We start from the raw sequence: 25,962 nt of genomic DNA, 5'->3' as shown, positions 1-25,962 counted from the left end.
ATGCTTTAAAATGGTGAAAAATCTAATTGAGCTTTAAAAATATATATTTCTTATATCTATAGAAGCTAAAAGGGGAGGCCTCAAACTTCCTTGGACCAAGGAAGTTTGTAGTAAATTATAATATATACATGGAAGTCATATGGCAATACTAAATGCCTAACAAAGAATACTGGAAAAATAAATGGTAAGAACTAAGAACAGCACTTGATCCCTTATTGTTGTTTTTTTTTTGAGTTCAAAAATTTACTGAAAAAGATTTGGAAGAATGGCCATTAAACTAAATGTTAGGGTTAGGAAGTGACTAAGGGTATGAACTCTGCTGCCTGGGTTCTAGGCTGCTGTGTAAACACTCTGTACCTCAGTTTCCTCGTCTTTAAAATAGGAATACGAGCCCCTAACTCGTAGCGTTGTGAAAATAAAATTTAGAAAAACTCTCCGGTGTACTTTTAAAATAGTTATTTTGGTTACTTCTGGACTGATTGTTATTGAATTGCTTTACCCATATTTTCTAAATTATCTGCAACGAACACTATTTTCTAAGAAAATGTATTGTTCAAAACAAAAACACCCTGGCAGAATCATTTTACAAATATACGAAAAAGTGAAATCAAAGAATTGAGAGAACACAGAAAAGAAAAACCAACGCGACCAACGACGCAAGACGGCGACCATCCGTAAACAGCGCGCAGACACCCGCTCGCTCTCGGGCCACCGTACTCTTCCGCTCCCAGAGGCCCGGGGCAGCGGAAGTCGTTATTCTCGGTGGCCCGGAGCCCACGCCGCGAGCCCCGTAGTACCCTCGCCATGGCGACGGGGGGAGGAGGCGGCGGTGGCGGTGTTCCGGAGCAGGAGGACTCGGTGCTGTTCCGACGCGGCACAGGCCAGGTGAGGTCGCGGCCGGCTGCGCCGCCCGATGCGCGCCCCGTGCGGGCCCCGAGCGCCCACTTCCCGACCCCGCGATCCTTCCCCGGCCACGGGGCGGGATCTTCCAGTCCGTTCACGGCAGGACTGTGGTCCTCGTGATTCTACGTCTTTCCCGATTTGGTAGCCTTAGCCGCAAGCTCTTTCCTCGCGTAGTTTGGGTGCCTGATGGCTTTGAGCCGAGGTCCTACCACAACTTGATCGTATCTTGGTTTTTACACTCCGACTGGGGAGGGGGGGCTGGGGGGCAGGCCAGGGTGAAGCAGGGAAATCAGGTGTCTGTTGAAATGACCTAGACTTAAAGCGAGGTGTCAGCAAAGGAGAATAAAGTACTTGGATTCTTGATATATTTTGAAATCAGAGGCAACACGTGTTGCACATGGATTTGATAATGCAGGTTTGTGAGAGGAAAGTCAAGGATAACTTCAAGACTCTTCAACAGTTGAAAAGATGAAGTTGCCTTTTACGGATGTACTGAGATGGGGAAGACTGCAAGTAGAGTAGGTTTATAAAGGAGAAGATCAGAAGCTTAATTTGGGGTGGAATAGTGGGGGTGAAATCTGATTGGAGTTCGAGAGTGGGAGAGGAGAAATTCAAGGCAACATTTGTAAACAAATAGTTCCAGGAATTTTATTATAAATAGAAAGTACAGAGATTGGTCAATAGATGGAGGGGGAAGTGAGATAAAAAGGATTCTTAATTTTTTTTAAGATGAGAGAAACATGTTTCAGCATGTTAGTGGGCTGATAGGAAAGATCCAGTAAGAATGGAAAAATTGATGATGCAGGAGAGAGAATTGCTGAAGCCTGTTCTAGAGAAGGTAAGAGGGGATGGATTTGACCTTTGATAGGAACATTGACAGTTAACCTGGTGGTTGTATGGTACAGAGGAGTCTGTGTGGATGGGCAGATATGGTAGTGGGAGATTGTGAACGTGGTCTTTTCTTTTGATTGTTTCTGTTCTCTAAGTAAAAGAAATAAGGTCATCAATCCAGGAATGAGGATGTGGCAGGTGTTGGAGTTTTGAGCAGAAAGAAAGTAGGAAGTAGGCCTCTAGGACAGGGAAATGTAGTGGAAATTCTGCTAGGCAACATTAAAGGCCTACTCGAGATTTGTGATCATGAGTTTAAAGGAGGTTAGACAGCATGATTGTGTTCTTCGCTACCTAAGTTCAATTCAGGTGTGTGAGGGCAGGCGCAGAGTAAACCAACAGTGGAAATTACAGTGGTCCCTCGATTTTCAAACATAATCCGTTCCGGAAGACTGTTCGAGTTCTGAAACATTAGAAAACCGACGCACGGTTTCCCCATAGAAAGTAATGCAGAATGGATTAATCCATTCCAGACCTTTAAAATCAACCTCTAAAACTGCAAATTTAGCATGAATTTTACTATCTAATGATACCACAGATCCATAAAATTTACAACGTTTGTAACTGAAATGTTCATCAACGGAGACATTCGAAAACCGAGGTACTACTTACTACTGTAGTGGGTTGTACAGGAGTACCTCATTTTATTGCGCTTCAGCTTATTGCGCCCCACAGGTGTTGCATTTTTAACAAACTGAATGCAAGACCCTCCACCACCAAAAAGATTACAACTTGAGGGGGGTGACAGGTTAGCTCAGTTGGTTAGAGCGTGGTGCTAATAACACCAAGGTTGCCAGTTTGATCCCTTCATGGGCCACTGTGAGCATGGGCCACTGTGAGCTGCGCCCCTCTTAAGAAAAAAAAAATTACAACTTGCTTTATTTTAATTAAAACATTGTTTATACTTCACATTTTGATATTTGATGATACTTGTTTTCTATTTTTTGTTTGTTTTGTGTGACAATATGTCTTAAAACCCTTATTAGACCATCTCTTGTGAGCAGGTAGCATGATTTCATGAGCCTCTCAATGATGAGTACTTAGTAGATACATGGATAGTGGGTGCTCAAGATTTTATTGGGGAAGGGGAGCAGGACTTTATTGGGGAACAGTGTGTACTTCCAGGATTTTTTTCCAAGTCAAGTTGTTGTCCTTTCAATCGTAGTTGTGGAGGGCGCAGCTCAGCTCCAGGTCCAGTTGCCATTGTTAGTTGCAGGGGGCGCAGCCCACCATCCCTTGTGGGGGTTGAACTGGCAACCTTGTGGTTGAGAGGACAATGACCCATGTGGGAATTGAACTGGCAGCCTTCGGAGTTAGGAACACAGAGCTCCAACCGGGCCGGCACAAAAAAATATATATTTTTTTAAATAAATTTAAATCCTACTAAACACTCATTAAACTTAAATTGAAAAATAGAAATGATATTTAGGTTTTTTCCAGATTACTTAATATCAGATGTTTTCCCACTAAAACTAAACCCTTTATCTTATCCTTGGTTTGCCAAATTAAACCCTTTATCTGCTCTTAGAAAAGACTGAAATGTGAGTTACCCTTGAACAAATCCACTTATGGTCAGTGGATAGGGATTAAATTGTGAAGCATTCACTTCATGGCATACCTCTTAGAACATTTACGTGTGTCTAGTTTGGGGGTAATGACACATAATTTATAAGCAAGTTAGGTTTCTTGTGGTTATAATTAGGATTTTAAATACCCATTTTTAGTTTAAACTTATTATGTTTGAATTAAGATGTCTCTTAGCAGTAACATACTTTTTTTGATGCTACCTATCCAAACTTGAATTGTTTTTATTCTTCACCCTTCCCAGAGTGATGATTCTGACATTTGGGATGATACAGCATTGATAAAAGCTTACGATAAAGCTGTGGCTTCGTTTAAGGTATAAAATGTTTACTCTTTTCCTTGTTTCCTCATGTTATTCACTTGGGAAAAAAAAATCAATAACATATTTACAGTAAAGTGTACATATTATTCAGTTCTAATTTTGAAGATTAAAAGATGACATGGGTTATTTAAATTAGATATCCTTCCTTAGAAGTTGGTAGGTAGCCTGTCTATATGTCATCCCTTTAACAGAGACAGTTTACTCGTAACTAGAATTTTAAACATTGTTGATTTTAATATGTTTACATTGCATCACACTATGGAAGGCTTCTAATTCAGAATAGTAGAAAGACAGTCTGAATTATAATTTTTAAACATTTAGCAAACCTTTATCGAAATAAAGATGATAAATAGCAATAGTATAGTAATTAATACATAGAGTATTTACAATGTTCTAGGCACTGTTCTAAGTGCTTTACATATTATGTTACATTAACTTAATCTTCCCCAAGTCCAGTGAGTTGGGTATCAAGTTGGGTGTTCCTGATGGTATGAATGAATATACAGTACTTTTAGGGGGTGTAGTATGTTTTTTTTAGCCCAAACAAGAACTTAACACAGTTGCTCAACATCACTTTACTCACTGTCTGAGATACTTGGTCTCACTGAGCACCTTGTGTAAACCATCAGTGGTCCAGGCAGAGCGCATCCACGCATACCGAGTACTAAGCAGAGTCCAGTTCATTCCTATAGTTGTTCCTGTAGCGTGAGGTAAAGAGATCAAACTTGTATGTCATCTTTGAAGCTAAATTCTAAATTTGTCAATAACATGCTTTCCAGTATACATTTAGACTAGACCTGCACTAATTCAGAGTTACCAAGAGAGTTCTATAAAATGCAGGTTAAAGGGAGGCTCAGTGTGGAATGGGGTTGGTGACATTGTAGGAGGCAATAATTTGAATAGAGGAAAAGAACTGATTTGAGAACAAAATAGTTTGCTTTCACTTGTGTTGAGTTTGAGGTAAATGGGAAGATATAAAATTGGTAATTGGCAATGTTGGATTGAACTAAGGAGAAAAGTCAGAGCTGGATAATAGCTTTGGAAGTCTGTTTGCATAGAGGTTATAAATGAAGTATAGATAGGAATAGATGATCGTAATCAGGTAAAGCCAAATTTTGTTCAGAATGCCCATGTTTAAGAGTTGATCAGAGAAGTAGTAAAAGCATTGGGGCCCTGTGTGGCTGTGTCATCCAAAATGTGAATATCAAGAAGAAAGATGATTATCAGAGGCTAATGTTACACAAAGGTTGAGAGTGAGGAGGTTTGATTCAAGGGGTCTTGAAAGCCGATAATCAGCTATATGATGCCTTTCAGAGCAGTTTCTGTATCACATGGGATAATGAAAAGCCGAAATAGAGGCTATCTAGTTGGTAGGGCCTTAAGACTAGCTTATAATGACTGAGTTATATTGTGAGTTTTTCTGTATCATTCTGTAACATGGACATTTCTGTTTGTATTTTCATAGCATGCTCTAAAGAATGGTCACATTTCTGAAACATCAGATAAACCAAAAAGTACACCTAAAAGAAAACCTGCTAAGAAGAATAAAAGCCAAAAAAAGAATACCACAACTCCCTTGAAGCAGGTATTTTAAAACATTGAGATTTAACTTCAAAGAATTTCTTAATACTGTTACTAAGTAGTGTAAAATATCTTTTACTTAAATGGTTAGTAGTGTTTTCCATTGACATGTAATAAAATTTCTAAAACAACTATTAAACTTTCTATTGTTCAGGAACATGCATGTCAATAAAAGTATAAGGAATTAGGTAGGAATGATGAATACTAAATTCAAGACAGTGTTTACTTTGTGTGGGGGGAGACAATGCTATTTGGGAGGAATATCGTAGGGCCTTAAACTGAACTGGCAGTGTTTTACTTCTTAAACGAGAGATGGGTACCCTTATTTTCCCTTCAAAACCCCTAAAACCATTAATACCGGGAAACCAAAAATTCTGGGTAGACTCATTTCTGCCATTTAAAACTAGACCAGGAAGCTAAATATTTTGGTGTCTCATTAGTTACTTTACTTTCATCATTACCAAGGAGGAAAAGAGCTAATATTTGTTAAGCATCTGCTATGTTCCAGTCCAGTCTTTACACACATTCCCTCCTTTCTATTCTTCACAACAAGTAAGTGAGGTGGATGGATTATATTATATCCACTTACTAGATAAGGAAAATAAGACTCAAAGAGATTAAGAAACTTATCCATGATTATAAAAATGGCAGAATTTATGTTATATGCATGATTATATAAACAGCAGAATCGTATTTATATTAGAATTCAAATGTATGTGTTTTTGGTCTCAAGTCTTTTTCGCTGTTTCATTCTGCCTTCCAGATAAGCTAACTGGAGACTGTCCCACTCTATCCCACCTAAACAAGATTATGGTTTACCCTCTTTAAAAGAAATTTGTGTGTGTATCTTTGGGTTTTTTTTTTTTATAGTGGAAAGTTGGTGACAAATGTTCTGCCGTTTGGTCAGAAGATGGATGCATTTACCCAGCTACCATTGCTTCAATTGATTTTAAGAGAGAAACCTGTGTTGTGGTTTACACTGGATATGGAAATAGAGAGGAGCAAAATCTGTTCGATCTACTTTCCCCAACGTCTGAAGTAGCTAATAATACAGAACAGAGTGCTCAGGAGGTAAGGATACCAAAGTAAAAAAAAAACAAAAACAAGAATTCTTGAAAGCAGAGACTAGTTGAGAAACTAAATAGTATAACTAGTTGTCAGTTTGATCCACTGAGTCATTACATTCTTTTTTAAAGACATCTATATAACAAAAATGCATATATTTTTTCTTTTTAAAGAATGAAAATGAAAGTCAAATTTCAACAGATGAAAGTGAGAATTCTTCCAGGTCTCCTGGAAATAAACCAAATAATATCAAGTCAAAAGCTGCTCCATGGAACTCTTTTCTCCCTCCACCACCCCCCATGCCAGGATCAGGACTGGGACCAGGAAAGGTAATTTCTGCACAGAAAAAGTTTCCCAGGATATAGTTAATAATACTGGAACATTCTACCCCTGCATTAAGAGAATTGTAGCTTTTCCCTTGAAACTTTTGTAGCTTTCTGTAGATGTTATAAATACAAACTGAGAATTTTTTGAAAAGGAAATAACATAGTAATGCAGAATAGTTTATAATGAAAGGCTTTTCCAACTACTTATATGGAGTATTAAATATTAGACTAATAATATAGTGAACTTAAGCTAGGAAATAATGATATTTTATCATTATGCTGTAGTCCCTAGTCACTTGTGTAAGACTAAAAATTAGAAGAGAATACAGTATTTGCATCTAATACAGGTAAAATCCTAAGGAGCTCCCAGATTGTTTTATAGACTAAAATGTAAATACTGTTTTCAGTTATGGTTCTTTTGGTTATAAGTAATAAATCAGCTTTAAAAATATTTATATTTTAGGTTATATCATGGAACCCAAGTAGGTATGTCCCTCTCTGATTGTTTTGTATAAAGCAGTGATTTCTTCACTGGAGGTTATGGTATTCAGGCAATAATAATTTTTAAAAAATAAAAAAATCAAGCATGACTTAATAAAACTTTTCCTAAGATTATCTGTGAGAGCCTTCTTTTTTTTTTTTTTAAGATTTTATTGGGGAAGGGGAACAGGACTTTTATTGGGGAACAGTGTGTACTTCTAGGCCTTTTTTCCAAGTCAAGTTGTTGGCCTTTCAGTCTTAGTTGTGGAGGGTGCATCTCAGCTCCAGGTCCAGTCGCCATTTCTAGTTGCAGGGGGCACAGCCCACCATCCCTTGCGGGAGTCGAGGAATTGAACTGGCAACCCTGTGGTCGAGAGCCCATGCTCCAACCAACTGAGCCATCCGCGAGGCAGCTCAGCTCAAGGTGCCATGTTCAATCTTAGTTGCAGGGGGCAGAGCCCACCATCCCTTGTGGGACTTGAGGAATCGAACTGGCAACCTTGTGGTTGAGAGCCCACTGGCCCATATGGGAATTGAACCAGCAGCTTTCGGAGTTAGGAGCATGGAGCTCTAACCACTTGAGCCACCGGGCCGGCCCTGTGAGATCCTTCTTGAGGTTTACATTATACTAGTTCTAGAATGATCAAAACTTAATTTACATATACATATCATGCTTCATTGGTTTTGGCTAATTTTTCTTAAGTGAGAGATTTACTGATTTTTTATAATATATGCTTTAAGCATATGTAACTACTAAAAGGACATCCATAAAAAGATTACACAATTTAGTTAATGAAATTGTGAGGGATATAGTCTTTTATGATTGAAATATCTTGCTAAATACACTATCTCTTGATTTATTAGGTATTGATAATTAAAAATCTTTACTTTGGTTTTACTCCCTGAATGTGTATAGAAAGGAAATGAGAAACATCTAGATTTATGAGTCTGTTTGACTTCAGCATTTGGTACATGCAATTCTATTTAATCTTTTGGATACGTATAATATAGATATTCTGGGCAGTGATTTTAATTCTTTTGACATTGAATCTTTTCTACCTTTCATATTGAAATTGGTAAATTAGTCTTTCTTTGAAATACTTTTTACAGCCAGGTCTAAAATTCAATGGCCCACCACCACCACCACCACCACCACCACCACCACCTTTCCTATCATGCTGGTTGCCTCCGTTTCCTTCTGGACCACCAGTAAGTGCAAAAGAATTCAGATTAAACTTTTCTTTCATACATAGTTTGAGGTTTAGCAGAACATAAGTCATTAGGAATTGTCATTTTAGACCATCCCCAGGGCCAGGTTCTAATGGATAAAATTTGAACTAAACCTCAGGTATTTTGTTTTAATGCCCTTCTGCTACACAGACTCATTTCTCTTATAACCCCACCACTTAGCCCTATATTGCCTTCTTCGTTCCTGGCAGAGGTTGTATCTTATTCTATAGCCAGGTAACTCCTATTTGAAAGGATTTAATTATATTGCACATAAGGATTTATGTTTTGCCCTTCTAGATATGCTTGAATGTTAGCTTCTAATCTCACAGACTATGCAGATATCGATGGTAGACTAATAAGCTAGATATAAAGACACTCTTGGCAAACTGTGTGTTGGTATCGGGGCAGTGCAGATGTTTTACCCAGACCTTATTTGAAATGCTGTTGTGTTTTTTGAGGAAAACCATCAAAATATTTATGCTTGGTCTTTTACCCATAACTTCTAATGGAACAGAAAAATCGTTTTGATTAAAGCAAAATGTTTAAACATTTTACGTGACATATTGTCTTTTGATGCTTGTTCAGTTTAATTTTGTTGGTCTTCAAATGTCAGACGTTTTTTTTCTATAAATTACATAGAATGTAGAGAAAGATACAACTAACATCCAGCATTCCCTCCATAAAATGAATCTCCACACTTCACATTTTTGTTTACTGACTTTAAAGTATATTTTTTTCCATCTCCAGATAATTCCCCCACCACCTCCCATATGTCCAGATTCTCTTGATGATGCTGATGCTTTGGGAAGCATGTTAATCTCTTGGTACATGAGTGGCTATCATACTGGTTACTATATGGTAAGTGATCACTCAGTATCTTTCCCTGACAATCACTTTTGTGGTTCTGTGTTTGTGACTAAAGGGTGGTTTGTTATGTTAGGCAGATCCTAAGGGTTAAAAACTATCTTAAAGTTTAAAAAATACAACTATTTGTCTAAGGCTTAAGTTACTCTTGTATTGTTTCCATTAATTGCAGTGCATTTAAGAATCTTTCATATTATTAATTTTGATTATACATCTTCTAATTTAATGACACTCTAAGTTATTTTCCAATCTCATTAGTCTTTCTGTTTTGGAATAAAATGGATTGTGGGAGACGGAACAAAAAAAAAAAGGATAATATCTTGTCCCCCAAAAAGAAGAAAGACAAAAAGATTAGATTCTTTTTGTACATAAAGGAAAGTCTGGGGTGATAAATGCCAAACTGGACCTTAGGGACTGAAGCTTCAGACTTGTCATTTGATATATCAATCTGTTGCAGACATATCCTATTGTAGTTCAGGAAATTTTTAAAATTTTTAAAAAGGAAACTATTATTCCATACTAAGATTATGATGTTTTATCGTAGGCACTTAAATTTTTAGTTAATTAATATACGTAAGAAAATAACTCACTTGAAAGTGTAATTTTTTTAAGTGTGTCAGCTGTCCCTGTCCCCATTAATAATTCTTATTTAAAAGCTACTCTTCCACTGTGGTATAACCATGATAAATTTGTACTATATCATGAAATTTGCCTTTTAATGACCAAAACAGTAATGAAAAGTGACAAATTAACAGTTTGTAATTTGTCTTGAGACCAGTCATCTGACTGACTTCCTAAGTTTCCTTCTTCTGCACTTCAAATTTCTCTGCATGCTTTTAAATTACGAAATATTCTGAAAAATCATGTATAATACATACAAAGTTTTGACGTAATTTATGTTTACTTTTAAATTTTTAGAGAAAAGGGGAAAATTCATCCATAGCTCTGTTACCCAGATGCACTGAATTTTTATTTATTTTCAGGGTCATGTTATGTATAGGTTCGTGGTTTTGTTTGTTAATGTAAACTTTTGAATGAAATATGCATGTAGAAAAGCGCACAGATGTGAACAGCTTGATGAATTTTCATGAAGTAGTAACATTTGTGTAATCAGCACCAATATCAAGAAAAAGAACATTATCACAATCCCAAAACTCTTTGTCCCCTTCTAGTCATTACCAGTCCCTTTCCCAAGGGTAACCACTTTCCTGACTTCCAACACCATAGATTAGTTTTGCCCTATTTTGAACTTTAATGGATAGACTTATACATGTACTCCTTTGTGGCTGGCTTATTTTGCTCAGTACTTTGTGAGGCTAATCTACATTATTTTGTGTAGTTGTATCTGTATTGCATTCCATTGTATGATTATACCATAATCTGTTTTAACCATTGATGGACATTTGGGTTGTTTCTAATTTGGGGTTTTAAAAATAGTGTTGCTATAAATTTTTTCTTAATTAAGCTTTATTGACATATAATTCACATAGCATACATTTCATTTTTTTGAAGTATAGAAGTCAACGGTTTTGATTTTAGTATATTCACAATTATGTAGCCATCACTACAATCAATTTTAGAATAGTTTCATTACTTAGCCCCTGCATCCCTCAATCCCAGCCTCCACCCCCTATAAACAACCCCACATATTCCATTTTCTCCAATCTTTCTAGCCTTTGACAGTGACTAGCCTACTTTCTCTATGGATTTGCTTATTCTGGACAGTTTTAACAAATAGAGTCGTACTATATGTGATCTTTTGTGTCTGACTTGTTTCACTTAGCATAATGTTTTCGAGATTCATCCATGTTGTGGCATGTATCAGTACTTCTTTTTTTTATTGATAAAAAATATTTAATTGTGCACACCACATTTTATCCATTTACGAGGTGTGATCAAAATATACAGTGAATGTTTAAATAAAAGAAAATTTATTACAGTAAGACATTGCCATTAATCCCCCTCAAAGTACTCCCCCTCACTTAGAACACACTTATCGCATCGTTCTTGCCGCTTCCTGAAGCAGTTCTGGAGGTCCTCATTAATGAGTGTCTTTTGTTGCGCTGTTGTGGCTGCCCTGATGTCCTGAATTGATTCAAACCATTTACCTTTCATGGTCATTTTGAATTTGGGAAAGAGCCAGAAGTCGCATGGTGCCAGATCCAGTGAGTAAAGTGGATGAGGACACACCGTAATGTTTATTTGACAGAAATTGCCGTACCAGAGCAATGTGTGACATGGAGCCTTTGTGTAAAATGTGTGATCACTGTGTGATCAAAACATACAATGAGGGGGCCGGCCCGGTGGCTCAGGTGGTTGGAGCTCCATGCTCCTAACTCTGAAGGCTGCCAGTTCAATTCCTACATGGGCCAGTTCAACTCCTCCAGTCCCGCAAGGGCAGTGCCCCCTGCAACTAAGATTGAACACAGCACTTTGAGCTGAGCTGCCTCCCGGATGGCTTAGTTGATTGGAGCGTGGGCTCTCAAACACAAGGTTGCCGGTTCGACTCCCACAAGGGATGGTGGGCAGTGCCCCTGCAACTAAGATTGAACATGGCACCTTGAGCAGAGCTGCCGCTGAGCTCCCAGATGGCTTGGTTGGAGCGCGTCCTCTCAACCACAAGGTTGCCGGTTCGACTCCCGCAAGGGATGGTGGGCTGCACCCCTACAATTAGCAACGGCAACTGGACCTGGAGCTGAGCTGTGCCCTCCACAGCTAAGACTGAAAGGACAACAACTTGACTTGGAAAAAAGTCCTGGAAGTACACACTGTTCCCCAATAAAGTCCTGTTCCCCTTCCCCAATAAAATCTTTAAAAAAAAAAACATACAATGAATGCTGCTGCTGAGTGCCGTCAAACGGAACAGTGGCGCATTGAACCTTAGTAACAGTGTGTGACAAGTTTCAACTTGTTCGGTGTAGGTGGGTGTGAGCTACGGTTGAGCAAAGGTGTGTTTTCAAGTGTGCCGTAAATCATCCTCCATCATGACAGTGCTCCATGTCACATATTGCTTCTGGTATCGCAATTTTTGTCAAATAAAAACATTATGGTGTGTCCTCATCCACCTGACTCACCAGATCTGGCACCATGTGACACCTGGCTCTTCCCCAAAGTCAAAATGATTCAGGACATCGAGGCAGCAGCCATCACAGTGCAACTAAAGTCATTCAGGAAAGAGGACGTCCAGAACTCTTCAGAAAGTGGCAAGAATAATAGGATATGTGTGTTCCAAGTGAGGGGGAGTATTTTGAGGGGGGTTAATGGCAATGTGTCTTTTACTGTGATAAGTTTTTTTTATTTAAACATTCACTGTATTGTGTGATAACACCTCGTAGGTTGTTTCCACTTTTTGACTACAATGCAGAATGCTGCTATGAACATTTGTGTACACGTTTTTGTGTTTATGTTTTCATTTCACACCTGGGAGTGAAATCTCTGGGTCATATGGTATGTGAAACTTCAGCTTTGGTAGATAGCCAAACCAAAGTACAAGTGTTATTTTTTTTTAACTCTTGTTTTTAAAAATAAATTCAGACTTACAGAAAAGTTGTGAAAATAGTGCAAGAATTTCCATGTATTCTTCACCTAGATTCCCCAAATGTCAGCTTTTTGCCACTTCAGTTTCTCATTTCTTACTCATCTCTCCTCCTCCTTCTGTAGCTATCACATCATTTATCTTCTCCCCTTCACAGCCAAACTTTTTAAAAGGGTTCTCTCTATTTCTTCCTTACCTCACATTGTCTCTGCAGGCCTATCAGGTGGAACTTGTGTTTTCCCTACTTTACTAAGATTTTACCTCCAGACTCCTAACTCAGTGGTCATTTTCTGCTTCTACCCCTCAACAACATTTTTATATATTTGACTACACTTTTGAAACATGTTTTTCTCTTGCTTCCTGTGTCACCATATAATCTAGTTTTATGCCATCCTCCTTGGCTGCTCCTTTTACACTTCTTTAACAACTTTTCCTCCTCCTCCCAATCAATATAGTAGTCTTCCTTTATCCACAGTTGCACTTTTTGCTGTTTCAGTTACTCTTAGTCAACTGCAGTCCAAAAATATTAAATGGAAAATTCCAGAAATAGTTCATAAGTTTTAAATTGCACATCCGTTCTGAGTAGCATGATAAAGTCTTCCAGCTTCCTGCCAAGACATAAATCATCTCTTTGTGTAGCGTCTCCACACTGTAGGTGCTCCCTGCCAGTCAGTCACTTAGTAGCCCTCTGTGTTATCAGATCAACTTTCTCAGTATCACGGTGCTTGTGTCCAGGTAACCTGTTTTACTTAACAATGCCACAGTCACATAACTTTTATTACAGTATATTTTTATAATTGTTCTGTTTTATTATTAGTCATTGTTTAACTCTTACTGTGCCTAATTAATAAATTAAACTTTATCATAGGTATATATGTATAGGAAAAAACATAGTAAGGCTTGGTACTATCTACAGTGTCCATCCACTGCGGGTCTTGGAGCGTATCCCCTGCGGATAAGGGGGGACTACGTATCTGAGTGAAATTCCTTATTTCCACCTTATATCCTCCTTGTCTTCTCTAACTATAAACTCTCACAAGGTGACCTCATCTACTCCATAGCTTACACTGGTATGTTTGTACTGATAGTTCTCAGATCTGTCTAGCTCTGAATTTCAAACTTGTTTATCGAAATGCCTATTTTCCCTCACCACATGGATGTCCATTTAGGTACATCTCAAACTAAATGCAGCCAAAACAAAACTGAGTGTCATCCCACACAACCCTTTTCATCTCAGTAAGCAAAAACGTTGGTGCACTAGTAGCACCAATTTCTCAAGCCACAAACCGGCAATTAGTACTTTCTTTCCACTGCTACCACCCCATTCATGATATTATCTTTTTTAATTGTGATGTAATTCACCTCTTTAAAGTGTACAATTCAGTGGTTTTTAAATTACATTCAGTTACGCAGTTGCTATCTAATACCAGAATATTTTCATCACCCAAAAGGAAACCCCTCTGGCAGTCACTTTCCAATACCCCCTACTCCCAGACTCTGGCAACCACTAAGCTACTTTTCTATTTCTATGGATTTGCCTATCCTGCACATTTTATATAAATGGAATGATACAGTACGTGGCCTTTTGTGCCTGGCTTCTTTCACTTAGCCTCAGTTTCTCAAGTTTCCTCCATGTTGTAGCATGTATCAGTACTTCAGTTTTATTGTTGAATAATATTCTATTATGTGAATATACTACATTTTGTTTATCTACTTATCAGTTGACGGACATGGGGTTGTTTTCTCTTTTTGGCCTATCATGAGTAATTCTATTATAAACATTAGTGTATAAAGTTTTATATGGACATGAATCTAGGTTTTTCTTGGGTATATATCTAGGAGTAGAATTGCTGGCTCAAAAGGTTACTGTAGAGGACTGCCAAACTATTTCTAGAGTGGCTGCATCATTCTACATTTTTACCAGCAGTGTCTGAGGATCCCTATTTCTCCACATCCTCGCAAACACTTATGATCTCCCTGCTAGATTATAGCCATCCTGGGGGTATGAAGTGATACCTTGTGGTTTTCATGTGCATTTCCTAATGACTAATTATGTTGAGCATCTTTTCATGTGCTTGTTGGCCATTCGTATATATTCTTTGGAGAAATGTCTATTCACATCCTTTGCCTGTTTTTTAAATTGGGCTGTTTGTCTTTTTATTGATAGGTTGTAATAGATTATATATTCTGGCTTATAAGGCATCATCATCTCTTAACCTTACTGCAACAGATTCCAACTGTTATTTTTGCTTATAAAATCTCCCATCCCACTCTGCCAAATCCATTCTCCATACAGCAGCTAGAATGATATTTTAAAATGTAAAGCATATCATATTTGTCCCTTCAAGACTCTGATAGCTTCCAGTCACACTTAGGTTAAAATCCAAAATTCTTGTCCTGGTGTGTAAAGTATTACATGATGTATATCTTGCCAACTTTTTTATCCACATCTTATTCCACATTCTGCCTTACTCCACTCCTGCAACACCGGCCTCTTTTCTTCCTTATATATACCTGGTTTATAGCTTCTTCTGGGCCTTTGCACTAGCTGTTCTTTAGTCTGGAAAGTTCTTCTTCCAGATTTCACTTGTCTGTTGTCATTCAGCTATCTACTGAAGTTTCACCTTCCTTGTTTAATCTAGAAGTGATATGCCCTCACTCTGTTTTATCACCCCACTTAAATTCTCTATGAGGCATTTATCATTCCTGGTATGATTTTCCATACCTGTTTATCTGTATGCCTCCTGTAGAATGTAGGCCTCATAAGAGCAGGGACCTCGTCTGTCTTGTAACTCTTGGATCTCTAGTATCTGGAATGGTGCCTGGTTCATAATAAGCTGGGTTCAGAATAAATTCATTCTGAATGTTGAACCTTAGGTAGCAAGAGTTAAAAAATGTGAATGTACTAATGTGTTAGAATAGATTTGATTTGAAGGATGTCATGGATGAAAATTAGAGTTGGCTAAATTGTATTTAAAAACATTCTTATTTCATGTACTTGCTTATACTGTGTTATTAAAATCTAGCAGATTTTCAGTGGACTTTTAACTCTGGTCCTGACCAACAAAATATAGGTGCTTCTGTTTCTCTCATGAGTTTAAGCACCAATTCTTAGGAAAGCAGCCTTGCCCAGAATATTTGCCACAAATTCAGGGCCAACCTATCACAGACTTGTTCCAGAGAAATGATCTTTACTTTTAGGAGTTTTATTTGTATCCTGCATAAATGAAAATGTAAATAAACATATGCTTATATTCCAAAGTATGAGGAAATTGCAGTTTCCTAGATCTTGTATTTTTGTCTCTTTGAATTTTTTACCACTAAAAAGCCACTACTCACTGTCAAGTTTTCTAACACTTTAAAAAATGTAAAGTGTTTTTTAAACACCCTTAACCTCAGCTAATGATTCTTACCCATTGCTCCACAGAAGCACACATAACTGACAGCTTGTTCCCTGTTCCCATAAGAGCAGCAAGATAGTTTGGGTTTAGCTCTTACTCTCTGCCTTTTTCTCTCTCTAGAGACCCAAGCAGAATGCAAATGACCAAGAGTAATGTTACTGGAATAACATTAGATAGACTATAACTTTGGTACTCGTTAGTAACAAATCTCTCTTAATCTTATGGACCTCTAAGGCATAGATTAGCAGTGAAGTGTAAAACTAGTATATATGTAGGGAAAGATAGGAAGCATTGAGGGCAGAAGAGAGAGAGAGAGGACATTTGGGCTAGGTCTGACCAGGAAAACAGTACATATTTTAGTATTGATTTTTGTTTTAAAAAACTTCTAAAATGTTTTTGTTTAGTGAGCACTGGTCTTTAACGGTTTTATCTTAATAAATGAGTATGACAATTGTATATTTTATTTGATGGAAATAAGGTATAAGTGGGCTCATGAACATCATTGGACTTAGTGAAGGAAGGAAATTTCTTAATTACAGCCTAATTATTTACTGTGGGATCACTTTTAAAGCATTGGATCCCAATAAATTTAATAAAATAAAATTAAAAAAAAAAAAATAAAGCATTGGAAGACTATAAACTTTTTTTCCGATGATATTTTTTTAAATAGAATTAGTAAAATGTCTTATGTGAAACAAAATGTTTATTCACGGCTGTATAAAATGTGTATACTATTTTCAATTTCTTTATTTTTCTTACAGGGTTTCAAACAAAATCAGAAAGAAGGAAGATGCTCACATTTTAATTAAGGAGTAAGTCTGCCATCATAAAAGTGAATCTTTTGTATAAATTTTACAGTTTGTGGAAAACATTTTAAAAATTGAAATGTTAAAAAGTAGAAAAGTTAATATAAAACAATATTAAAGACTTTGGTAAAAGGTTTATATGCCCTCTAGAATTCTCATGACATCACAGTATCATCTCACCAAATACTTGTTGGTTGGTAGTGTGGAAAGTAAAACATACTTTTCAATAAAGAGATCTTTAGAATCAGTATTGAAACTTTTCATCACTGTGATCAGACAGCCAGACTTGCTTTTTAATTCATGATACAGTATGGAATACACTGTGTTACCTGTGAAGTGTTTTGGTCAAAAAAAGTGTAATTGGAATTTAATAAAGCCTTTAAGATCTACTTTCCATTTACCAGAAATACTGGGGATAGAGCAACAAGTTAAATGACACCACAAAAGAAATGATCAGACAGCTCCACAATGTGGTAGAATATGGTAGAAGATTACTGACCTCGTTTCTTCAAAAAGTCAGTGTTATGAAAGAAAAAATGGCATGGAGTGGGTAACTATTCTAGATTAAAAATTACTTAAGAGACACCACAGCCAAATACAGTGTGGCATCCTTGATTGGACCCTGGTTTGAAAAGACTTGGGGATTGAGGAAATTGGAATATGGACTGGATTTTAAATGATATTAGATAATTATGGATAATTTTATGAGATGTGATAAGGATGTTGTAGTTTGTAAAAGAATGTTCTTAAATTTGCATACTAAAGGATTTAGAAGTATTAAAATGTCTCAATATATTTTTTAATGATTAGCAAAATATGTGTTTGTGTGTGTATGAGGCATACATGGCTATTGAATCTAAGTGGTGTGTGCATGGATGTTCATTGTACTTTTTTTTTCTATTTTCTGTATGTTTGCAAAGTACATAATAAAAATGTTCGGTACTTTTAAATTAAATTAGTAAAAGCTATGTGTCTATCATTGTATTCCTTTTTCACATATTACATTACACTTTTAGTTCATACTCATCTATATTTTGATATGGATGTCATAGCATTTTTAATGCTTTTACATATTCTTTCTGCAAGATTGTTTGTCTATATGTTATGCTACTTCTGTAGTTCAGTAGTTTTGGGCAATCTGGATAACATTACAATAAATACCATCCATCTGTAGTGATTTGATTCTATTCTGTCAGCTGTAGAGTGAATTTCTGTGTTGTGACTACTTGATTAAAGATTGTGGATATTACTACGATTCTTGGTAGATGTGTCCATGTTGCCTTGAAAAGCAAACTTTGAAAAACATTGTTTTTTGCCTTTTAGAATGGGTGATGCACTCATGGGAGGGTTATTTTTTAAATTGTATAGATCATCACATTTGAAAGTATATTAACCTATATTTCATTCTTTGATTGAAGTCATTTTCATTCAGTTGAAGTTTTTCAGCTAGGTTATTCAACCAAGTCTAAAAAGGTGAATAGAAAAATTAGGCAGGGGATGAAATGGGTTGAAGTGTTCTAGACAGAGAATATACAAAGCCAGAAGAATTAGGACAGTGTGTTTCAAGGCCCAAGGTAGCTCAAATGTCTATCACTGTTCCTAATGCCACTCAGCCTTCTTATCCCCCCATCCATACAATTTCCCCTCTTTGAATCTCCTCTTTACTTACGTCTATGACATAGTGTTTCACATTATATTATCTTTTTTGTTCATATATCTGTCTTTCCTCTGTCGTTAGAGGCAAGGCACTACATCTCATTCTTAATCATGTCTACAATATTTGGCACAGTTTTTAAAGTATAGGATGGGCTTAGAGCATAGAATGCAGGGAATGTCAGAGAAGAGAGAAAATGGTAAATGGAAGATAGATTTCAGAGTTATTTTCAGATTAGATCTTTCACCCATCATGAAAAGTTAGGCATCAGCTCTATTTCCTGCCAGTTTTAAAGACTCCTTTATAACAAGTCCTACAATTAGATGAATGGTTTTAAAAGTTAATTAAAAGGGAATATATGTAACATTTTGAAGATATCAAGTAACATGGTTGGAGAAGCTTTCGGAGAAACTTACTTTTGAGATTTGAAATTCTGATTTTTTCATTAGTATTTATTGTGACCCATAAAATTGGCCTTTTACTTTTTAAAATGACATATAGAGTTGAGCCATATTTCACTTTAAATAAAATCAGTTCTTGGTTTCCAGGCAGAAGAAGCAGTTTCCCTTAGCATTAATAATGAGTCTTTGTGTTTACATAGATTTCCGGTTAAGAATAAAAAAATCTTTGTAAATCTTGGATTCAGTAGACTCTTAGGTACATGTTAGTTTGAGTTTATATTGTGAAGGAAACTAGAAACTGCCACGTGAAGTTTTTCTTCCCTTTATAAGTAATACTAGCTATTTTTTGAGTGATTACTGTGTATGCTAGGTATAGTTATTTCATTTAATCTTTGTAACACCATCAAATTAGATACTATTATTTCCATTTTACAGATGAGAAAGCAGGCCCACAGAGTTGAAATGACTTAGTTTGGGCCACGTCTATAGTAAATGATGAAAATCTGTACATACAAGCTCAGAATTCTCTCTTCAGCTCTCAGCACCCCTCTTGCCCTCCTCCTCCCACTGAACAATTGCTTCTTCCAGGCTTTGTGTTTTGTCCTACATGCATAATTTAGGATTTGGACAAGAACCTACATGGAAATCCTATGCAAATTTCTGGAACTTGTTCTCTTCAAATTCCTCCCTAGACCCTACTTCTTCAAATTCCAGCTGCCTAATTCCAAGGCCCAAACTCCGATCTGTTTCTTCTACCCAGAAAGAACAGTACTCTCTGCTCAGGCTCCACCTTCCATGCTGCAGTTTGGGAATTGTGTCCAGCCGAAAACGGTGGAAAGCGAAGCTCACCTGACGTGTTTCTTTTCTCAAGGATCTCAGCCTTATGCTATCTGTTGCCCAATGTCTGAGAACAGTTGTATCATATATTGTGCCCACTATATTTATAATCTATGGCAGGAAAACAATTACACCAGCTAGCTAGCTATTCCCCCTATTTTTAAACAAACATTTTATCATTTTCCTCATGGATACTTGGTAGGATGATACAGTTCATTGTATCACCTTTCCCATTTTGGAACAATTAATTTTCAGTTGTTGCATGTTTTCTGAAAGATTAGTCTATTGTATGTGATGGTTAAAACAAAATGTACTAAACAATGATATTACACTATATCTGACAAGTACATCAGATTAATATGTCAAATTTGGGATTCTTATATATTTCTACATGGCAGTAATAAATCTATTTTGGGCTTTTTTGTTTAACATAGTTCCGTAGAATTATTTTTTGTGCATTGATGATTAATTTTATATATTGGGCTTCAGATCCTAAATAGTTCTGTAGATCATCATATGAGTATGTTGTCCTATTGCTTCCCCAGAATACACTAGTTAATGATGTCCCCATTCTTAACTAATTTTTAGAGTATCCTCTTGTTATAATTTATTTAAGAGTTATTTTTTATTGCTACTTTTATATAAACTAAAAATTCTAAAATTTGAACTAATTCACTTTACTCTTTTAATTCTTTTTTGTTGTTTTTTTTAAACTACATTGTTGCTTGTTATGTGTAGCATTTTAATAGGAAGATATATTTAAATGAAAATAAAATGCTGAGCTGTGTATATTATGCTACCTGCTATTTGTATAAATATATATTCGCATACAAGTACATGTATGTATTGCATTGATGATCATCTCGGCCATACTCAAGTTACCCCTGAAGAGAGACTAGAAGACAAAGGCATGTGAGGGATAGATACTTCACAGTATATACACCTTTTTATATTTTTTATATTTTGTGCTATGTACATTTACTGACAATAAACAATATGTAATTAAAATTAGTAAGATATCTATCGTTATTTTAAACTTTTAATTTTTTGTTTTTATAGGTATTTCATACAGTATTCTTTAACAGGTAAGTGCTTTTTATTTCTTATATTGAAATATGTACTCCATATCAGCGTAAAAAACTTAAACAGTTGCAGGATATTCTTATATATAAGTGTATACCATACTTATTTAATTGAGCTCTTATGGATGGAAATTTAGGTCGTTTGCTATTTGTAGGTATATGAATCCATCTCTAGGATTATCTCAATAAATAGAATAAGAATCTAGAATTCTAATCTAGAATTAGATTCTAGAAATAAAACTGCTGGATTGAAGAGGATATGCTTTTATAATTTTAATAGGTTTTTGCTGAATTGCTCTCAGTAGATATTGTATTAATTTATATTCCTACTAACACTGACTTCCTGTTTCCCAGTCTAGCCAATAATTTATCAAACCTTTGGATATTTGTCAATCTAATAGTTGAAAATGGTCTCATTGTATTTTTAATTACCTTAGCGTGAAGTTCAGTACCTTTTCATGCGTTTAAGAGCTATGTATGTATCTTTTCTGAAAACTTTATGACCATCACTTTCGCCCACTTTCAGCTGGGATATATGTTTTTCCTTTTTGACTTGCAAGAATTCTTTATATGTTAATGGAAACCATCCGTATGTGATATGAGTTGTAGATATTTTCTAGCATGTCATTTTTTGTGACTTTGCTAATAGTGGTAGCAGTTGTTATCATTTTGACAGAAATCTTTGTTTTTTATGTAGTCATATTGCTTAATTTTCATATCGTCAGATTCATCCCTTTTTTTATAGCTTTTGGGTTTTCTTCTGCCTTTATTTTTTCATTTAGTTGTTTTCCTATATCTATATGGTTATTTCCCCATTATCATTTTACATATTTGTGTTTGCTCTCTTAAATTTTGGCTGCTAAAATTTTACCTACAGTAGATCTTCCTCATTCATAGATTCTGTATTTGCAAATTTACCTACTTGCTAAAATTTATCCGTAACCCCAGAATCAGTATTCATGGCACTTTCCCTGTCATTCACGCACACGTGCAGAGAGATGAAAAATTTCAGTCACCTGACAGATGTTCCCAGTTGAGGTTGAGCTTTGCTGTTTCCTTGTTTCAGCTCTCTTACTATAAACAAGTCTCTTTTTCACAATCTTAGTGGTACATTTTTCATGTTTTTGTGCCTTTTGATTTCACTCTTTAAAATGGCCGTCAAGCATTGTGCTAAAGTGTTGTCTAGTGTTCCCAAGTACTATAAGGCTGTGATGTGCCTTACAGAGAAAATACATGTGTTAGATACACCTCATTGAGGCATGAGTTATAGAGCTGTTGGTTCAGTTCAATGTTAATGAATCAACAGTACATATTAAATAACATGTCTTTCAACAGAAACACACGTAAAACAAGGTTATGTATGTATCAGCTGATAAAACTGTGACTAGGCTTGCAGGAACTTAGCCCTTTATTTCTTCTGGAAGCAATGGCTGACTAATAAATGCAGCATTTGTGGTGACTCTTTAGAACATAACTGCCATGAATAATGAGAATTATTATTAGCTGTATTTCTTTTTAAGTCATTTTACAAACAGTACACAAAAGAATAAAGAGATAGTGCAAATGACTTTTGTTAGCAATTTTAATAATTTAAATATAGCAAACCCAAATGTTTATATCTTATTTTCCCAGTTTTGAATGTATAGGGGTGTGTGTGTGTGTGTATCCACCCACAATGTATAACATTCTTTGAATGCAGCTAACTAACTGTTCACTAGCTGTAATGTGTGGACCTGGAATATATTTGCCTTACAAATACTGACTCTAGATTTTAAATGTATGTCTACTGTATTCTAGATTTATAATTTCTTTGTTTATTCATGCACTTGCTTCATCAAAATGCAGTGATTTTGAAAACTTAATGGCTTATAATTTAGTTGAGTAGACAGATGATAACTTTATTGCGTAACAGCAAAACATTTCATTTTTACATTTATAAACACCAATTAGAATGATCAGTCCAATTACTGTTTTTCATTTGTACATCATCTGTAACCTTCCAATTACTTCATATATGCATCTGTCTTCCACATTTGTTCACTTACAAACTCTTATCAAGTAAATTTTGATGCACAAGCATCACAAAAGATGAAAGAATACTGTCACATGTCCTTTTAGGAAAATGGGATGGGTCAGGTTTTTATCACAAAATATTATATAAAATCCTGTTGAATAACTGGATGATTCTACCATAGTTCCTTTTTTGTGCTCAGAAATATATTAATTCTTGAGTTTGAAAATATTCATCTAAGTAGAATATGCCATGTACTATGAAGACACATCAGTGGAGACGTTGCTTACATGAACAATTTTTATATGAACAGTCACGGTTAGTATAGAGTAGGGATCAAAAATTTATTCTTAAAGGATTAGATAGTAAATATTTTGGGCCATAGTTTTCCAGTCACTGGTCTAGATGTTGGCTACTTGTCTATTTACATTCATCTTCTAATTGGTTTAATAATTGTGAAGTAACTTCCTCTGTCAATTTTCCTGGTTGTTAAGGACAGAAAATTAAAAAGTCTGAATTCTCAACTGTATTCAAGGAAAGCTTGGGTTGGGGGGTGGGGAAGACTACAAGGATGGAGTCTCCCGACTTACATTCAAACTTCTTGAAAGATAATCTAATACTTTGGGCAATAGAATAAGAGAACTGAAGGATGATATAATTGTGAGGATTTATTTCACGACTGATAGTTTATTTCATCATCCTTTTAGGTGACTCCTATCTCTAGTTTCTGTGGGTCAGAAATCCAGGAGCTGCTCATTAGGTGGTTCTCATGAGGCTGTAGCATCAGCCTCAAGACTGCAGTCCTCTCGGGGTTCTACTGGGCTAGAGGATCTGCTCCCAAGCTCACTCACATGGTTGTAAGGAGGCCACAATACCTTGCTACTTGGGCCTCTCCATAGGCAGCCTGAGAATCCACAACATGGCAGCTGGCTTCCCCAGAGTGAGTGATCCAATAGAAAATGAGCAACACCCTACCCACTTGTATAACTTAGTCTCTAAATCACACATCATCACTCACCTTTTTTATTCTTTAGAAGTCCATCCCAGTCAACTGGAGGGTATTACAACAGGGCGTGAATACCAGGAGGCGGGAATTATTGGGAACCATCTTGAAGGCTGGCTGCCACAATGAGTTAAAATAAGTCCTAGGATGAAGAATAACAAAATGTTTCAAAATAAGGAATAATACAATCATGAAGATTCTATATTTTCAATTTATAAAAGGCCGGTAGAGTTGTAGCATAATTATAAGACAGGAGTTTCATTAATTTTTTTTTAATAAGTAAATTTTCTTTGCTCTTTAGCAGACCCCTAGGAAACAGTGAGTTATGTATCCTTACAAATAGGACTGCTTGAAAAAGAAACTCAAAAACTAAAATTGGGTCCCGTGGACCCAGATGATATACCAGGAATTAATTTCTTCTTTCTGCTTTCAAGTTTTTTTAAAAATTCCTTAACTATTATTTATTAAAATGGATATTTTAACACCATAAATTTTCCTCTGACAACGCTTTAGTTGTATTCTGTAGATTCTATTATGTAGAATTCTTATAATTTTCTAGATATTCTAAAAGTTTAGGTTTGTTTCCAACTGTGGAAATGTTTAATAAATGTTCTAATTCCTGGGTAGTTAGAAACACCTTTTAGTTTTATATTGTAGTTGGAGAATGTTTGCATTGTTGTAATCAGTATTGTTTTTAACACGATTTTGATAATTGTTTTGTAATATGTTTTAAATTTTATTAAAACAGATCAAATACCAGTGTTCCTCAAAAATTTAAAAAATACTCGTCCATTTACTCTTCCAAATGAATTTCACAATTTGTGTCTATTTAATGTATCCAATAAAGACTGAAATTAGTATTACATTAAGTTTTTGTATTCCCAGATTTTTATTCTAGTTTTACTTACCTTGATGAGTGCATTGCTTTCCATTTTCTTTACGATTTTGTAAGAAAATAGATTTTTAAATTGCATAATTGTATCTAGACTTTTTTTCTTTCAAATTCAGGTGCAGCTGTCTCCCAAGGAGAAGGGTATAGATGTGCCCGGGTTGATGGTGAACAAAATTTTCATCATTTTCTTCATGAACACTTGGTTGAGTGGCACAGTCATTTGAATTTCCCTTTGTCACATGTGACTCATGTTTAAATAATCAGCCAGGTATTTCTATTTCTAGGGAATAATCAGTGTGAATAACTGAACAATGGAAATGTGAGTGATTAAAAGAAACTCAAGGTCACATAAAGTGCAGAAAAGTCAGTCTGTCAATATCGCGATTGAGCGGTATGTGTATATTGTAACTTTCTTAGTATGTTAAGCTTTTTATTAATGTCTTTAAAAATAAATGATAAATTTTTTTAAAGTCTTGACTATCTGTGTATTCTTTGAAATACATATGGGGAGGTGGAGTCTGTAAAAAGTAAGCTACTTAGGCTTATTTGGGCAGTGGGTAGTACTATAAAGATACAAGCAATTGTAAAATAATGTTGCTGATAATCCAAGGTTAGGAAACAAAGCCTAGCTGAAGCTGAGTGTCCCAAGGACTGGAGCTGGCCAGTCAGGAACCAAGGTATGTTGTTTTCTGGAAGTCCTATTGTCACTCTCCTCCCTGTACCTTCTCTTGTCTGGCTGCCTTGCTCTCCTGGACTCCATATGCTCATTGTACACACTGCCTAACAAGGTTGCTGTCATGCAGGTTCTCTGGTTCCGCTCCCCACATAAGAACGCAGGATATGGTGAGGCCAAAAAGGAACACCCACGGAGCCATAGATAGGGGAGTCATACCACTACATTCTCACTGGCAGCCGGGCGAGACACACAAAGCAGGATCCACACGATCTGCAATCCGCCGTCCACTTCTCTTCCTGCCAACCAACGCAATCATGGCAGTTACATCAGCAGCCAATTGACCAACCGGCTACAGCCAATGGCCAAACACCACCCGAGCCAGCATCCCCCCATGCGAGGCCGACAGCCTGGAAACTGCTGT

At 36.2% G+C, this 25,962-nt stretch overlaps 2 protein-coding genes across 12 annotated transcripts in view; one reads left to right on the top strand and one right to left on the bottom strand.

Annotated features, from left to right (window-relative positions):
* Positions 1–710: 710 nt before the first annotated feature.
* On the top strand, positions 711–25,335 carry LOC109445593 (survival motor neuron protein). 8 transcript variants are annotated; one of them, XM_019728079.3, is made up of 10 exons: positions 725–885; positions 3,620–3,691; positions 5,163–5,282; positions 6,149–6,349; positions 6,517–6,672; positions 8,260–8,358; positions 9,127–9,237; positions 16,941–16,991; positions 20,937–20,962; positions 24,982–25,335. In XM_019728079.3, exons 1-8 carry the CDS (start codon positions 805–807, stop codon positions 16,986–16,988), a joined length of 888 nt encoding a protein of 295 aa, XP_019583638.3. In that variant the 5' UTR covers positions 725–804; the 3' UTR covers positions 16,989–16,991; positions 20,937–20,962; positions 24,982–25,335. The 8 variants fall into 8 exon arrangements, with proteins under 8 accessions (XP_074184963.2, XP_019583638.3, XP_074184960.2 ...); XM_074328859.2 differs by having other exon boundaries at positions 24,005–25,335; XM_019728081.3 differs by lacking the exon at positions 725–885 and adding an exon at positions 1,547–1,741.
* The window catches only part of NAIP (NLR family apoptosis inhibitory protein), a 63,034-nt gene continuing 40,978 nt past the window's right edge, over positions 3,907–25,962 (bottom strand). The window contains exons 14-16 of one of the 4 annotated variants that reach the window (XM_088796555.1): positions 23,989–24,115; positions 21,976–22,176; positions 3,907–4,395 (exon numbers count right to left, since the gene is read on the bottom strand). In XM_088796555.1, coding sequence (XP_088652681.1) covers positions 24,018–24,115 — 98 coding nt within the window. In that variant the 3' untranslated portion in view covers positions 3,907–4,395; positions 21,976–22,176; positions 23,989–24,017. Of the gene's footprint in view, positions 4,396–21,975; positions 22,177–23,988; positions 24,116–25,962 lie in introns of those variants that run through there. The other 3 variants (XM_088796554.1, XM_088796551.1, XM_088796552.1) reach the window with 3 other exon arrangements.

This window comes from Rhinolophus sinicus, chromosome 3 (genome assembly GCF_057876585.1).
Source record: "Rhinolophus sinicus isolate RSI-liver-muscle chromosome 3, RSI-T2T, whole genome shotgun sequence".
NCBI classification, from domain to species: domain Eukaryota; kingdom Metazoa; phylum Chordata; class Mammalia; order Chiroptera; family Rhinolophidae; genus Rhinolophus; species Rhinolophus sinicus.
The sequence above is the reverse complement of the archived record's forward strand: the minus strand, read 5'-3'. Positions and strand labels throughout refer to the sequence as shown.

What these genes read in the sequence shown, in the direction of transcription:
- LOC109445593 (XM_019728079.3), top strand. Translation starts at nt 805, where the DNA reads ATGGCGACGGGGGGAGGAGGCGGCGGTGGCGGTGTTCCGGAGCAGGAG. An exon ending in CGTTTCCTTCTGGACCACCA is followed by an intron (nt 8,359 to 9,126) that starts GTAAGTGCAAAA and finishes TTCCATCTCCAG; the next exon opens with ATAATTCCCCCACCACCTCC. An exon ending in ATCATACTGGTTACTATATG is followed by an intron (nt 9,238 to 16,940) that starts GTAAGTGATCAC and finishes TTTTTCTTACAG; the next exon opens with GGTTTCAAACAAAATCAGAA.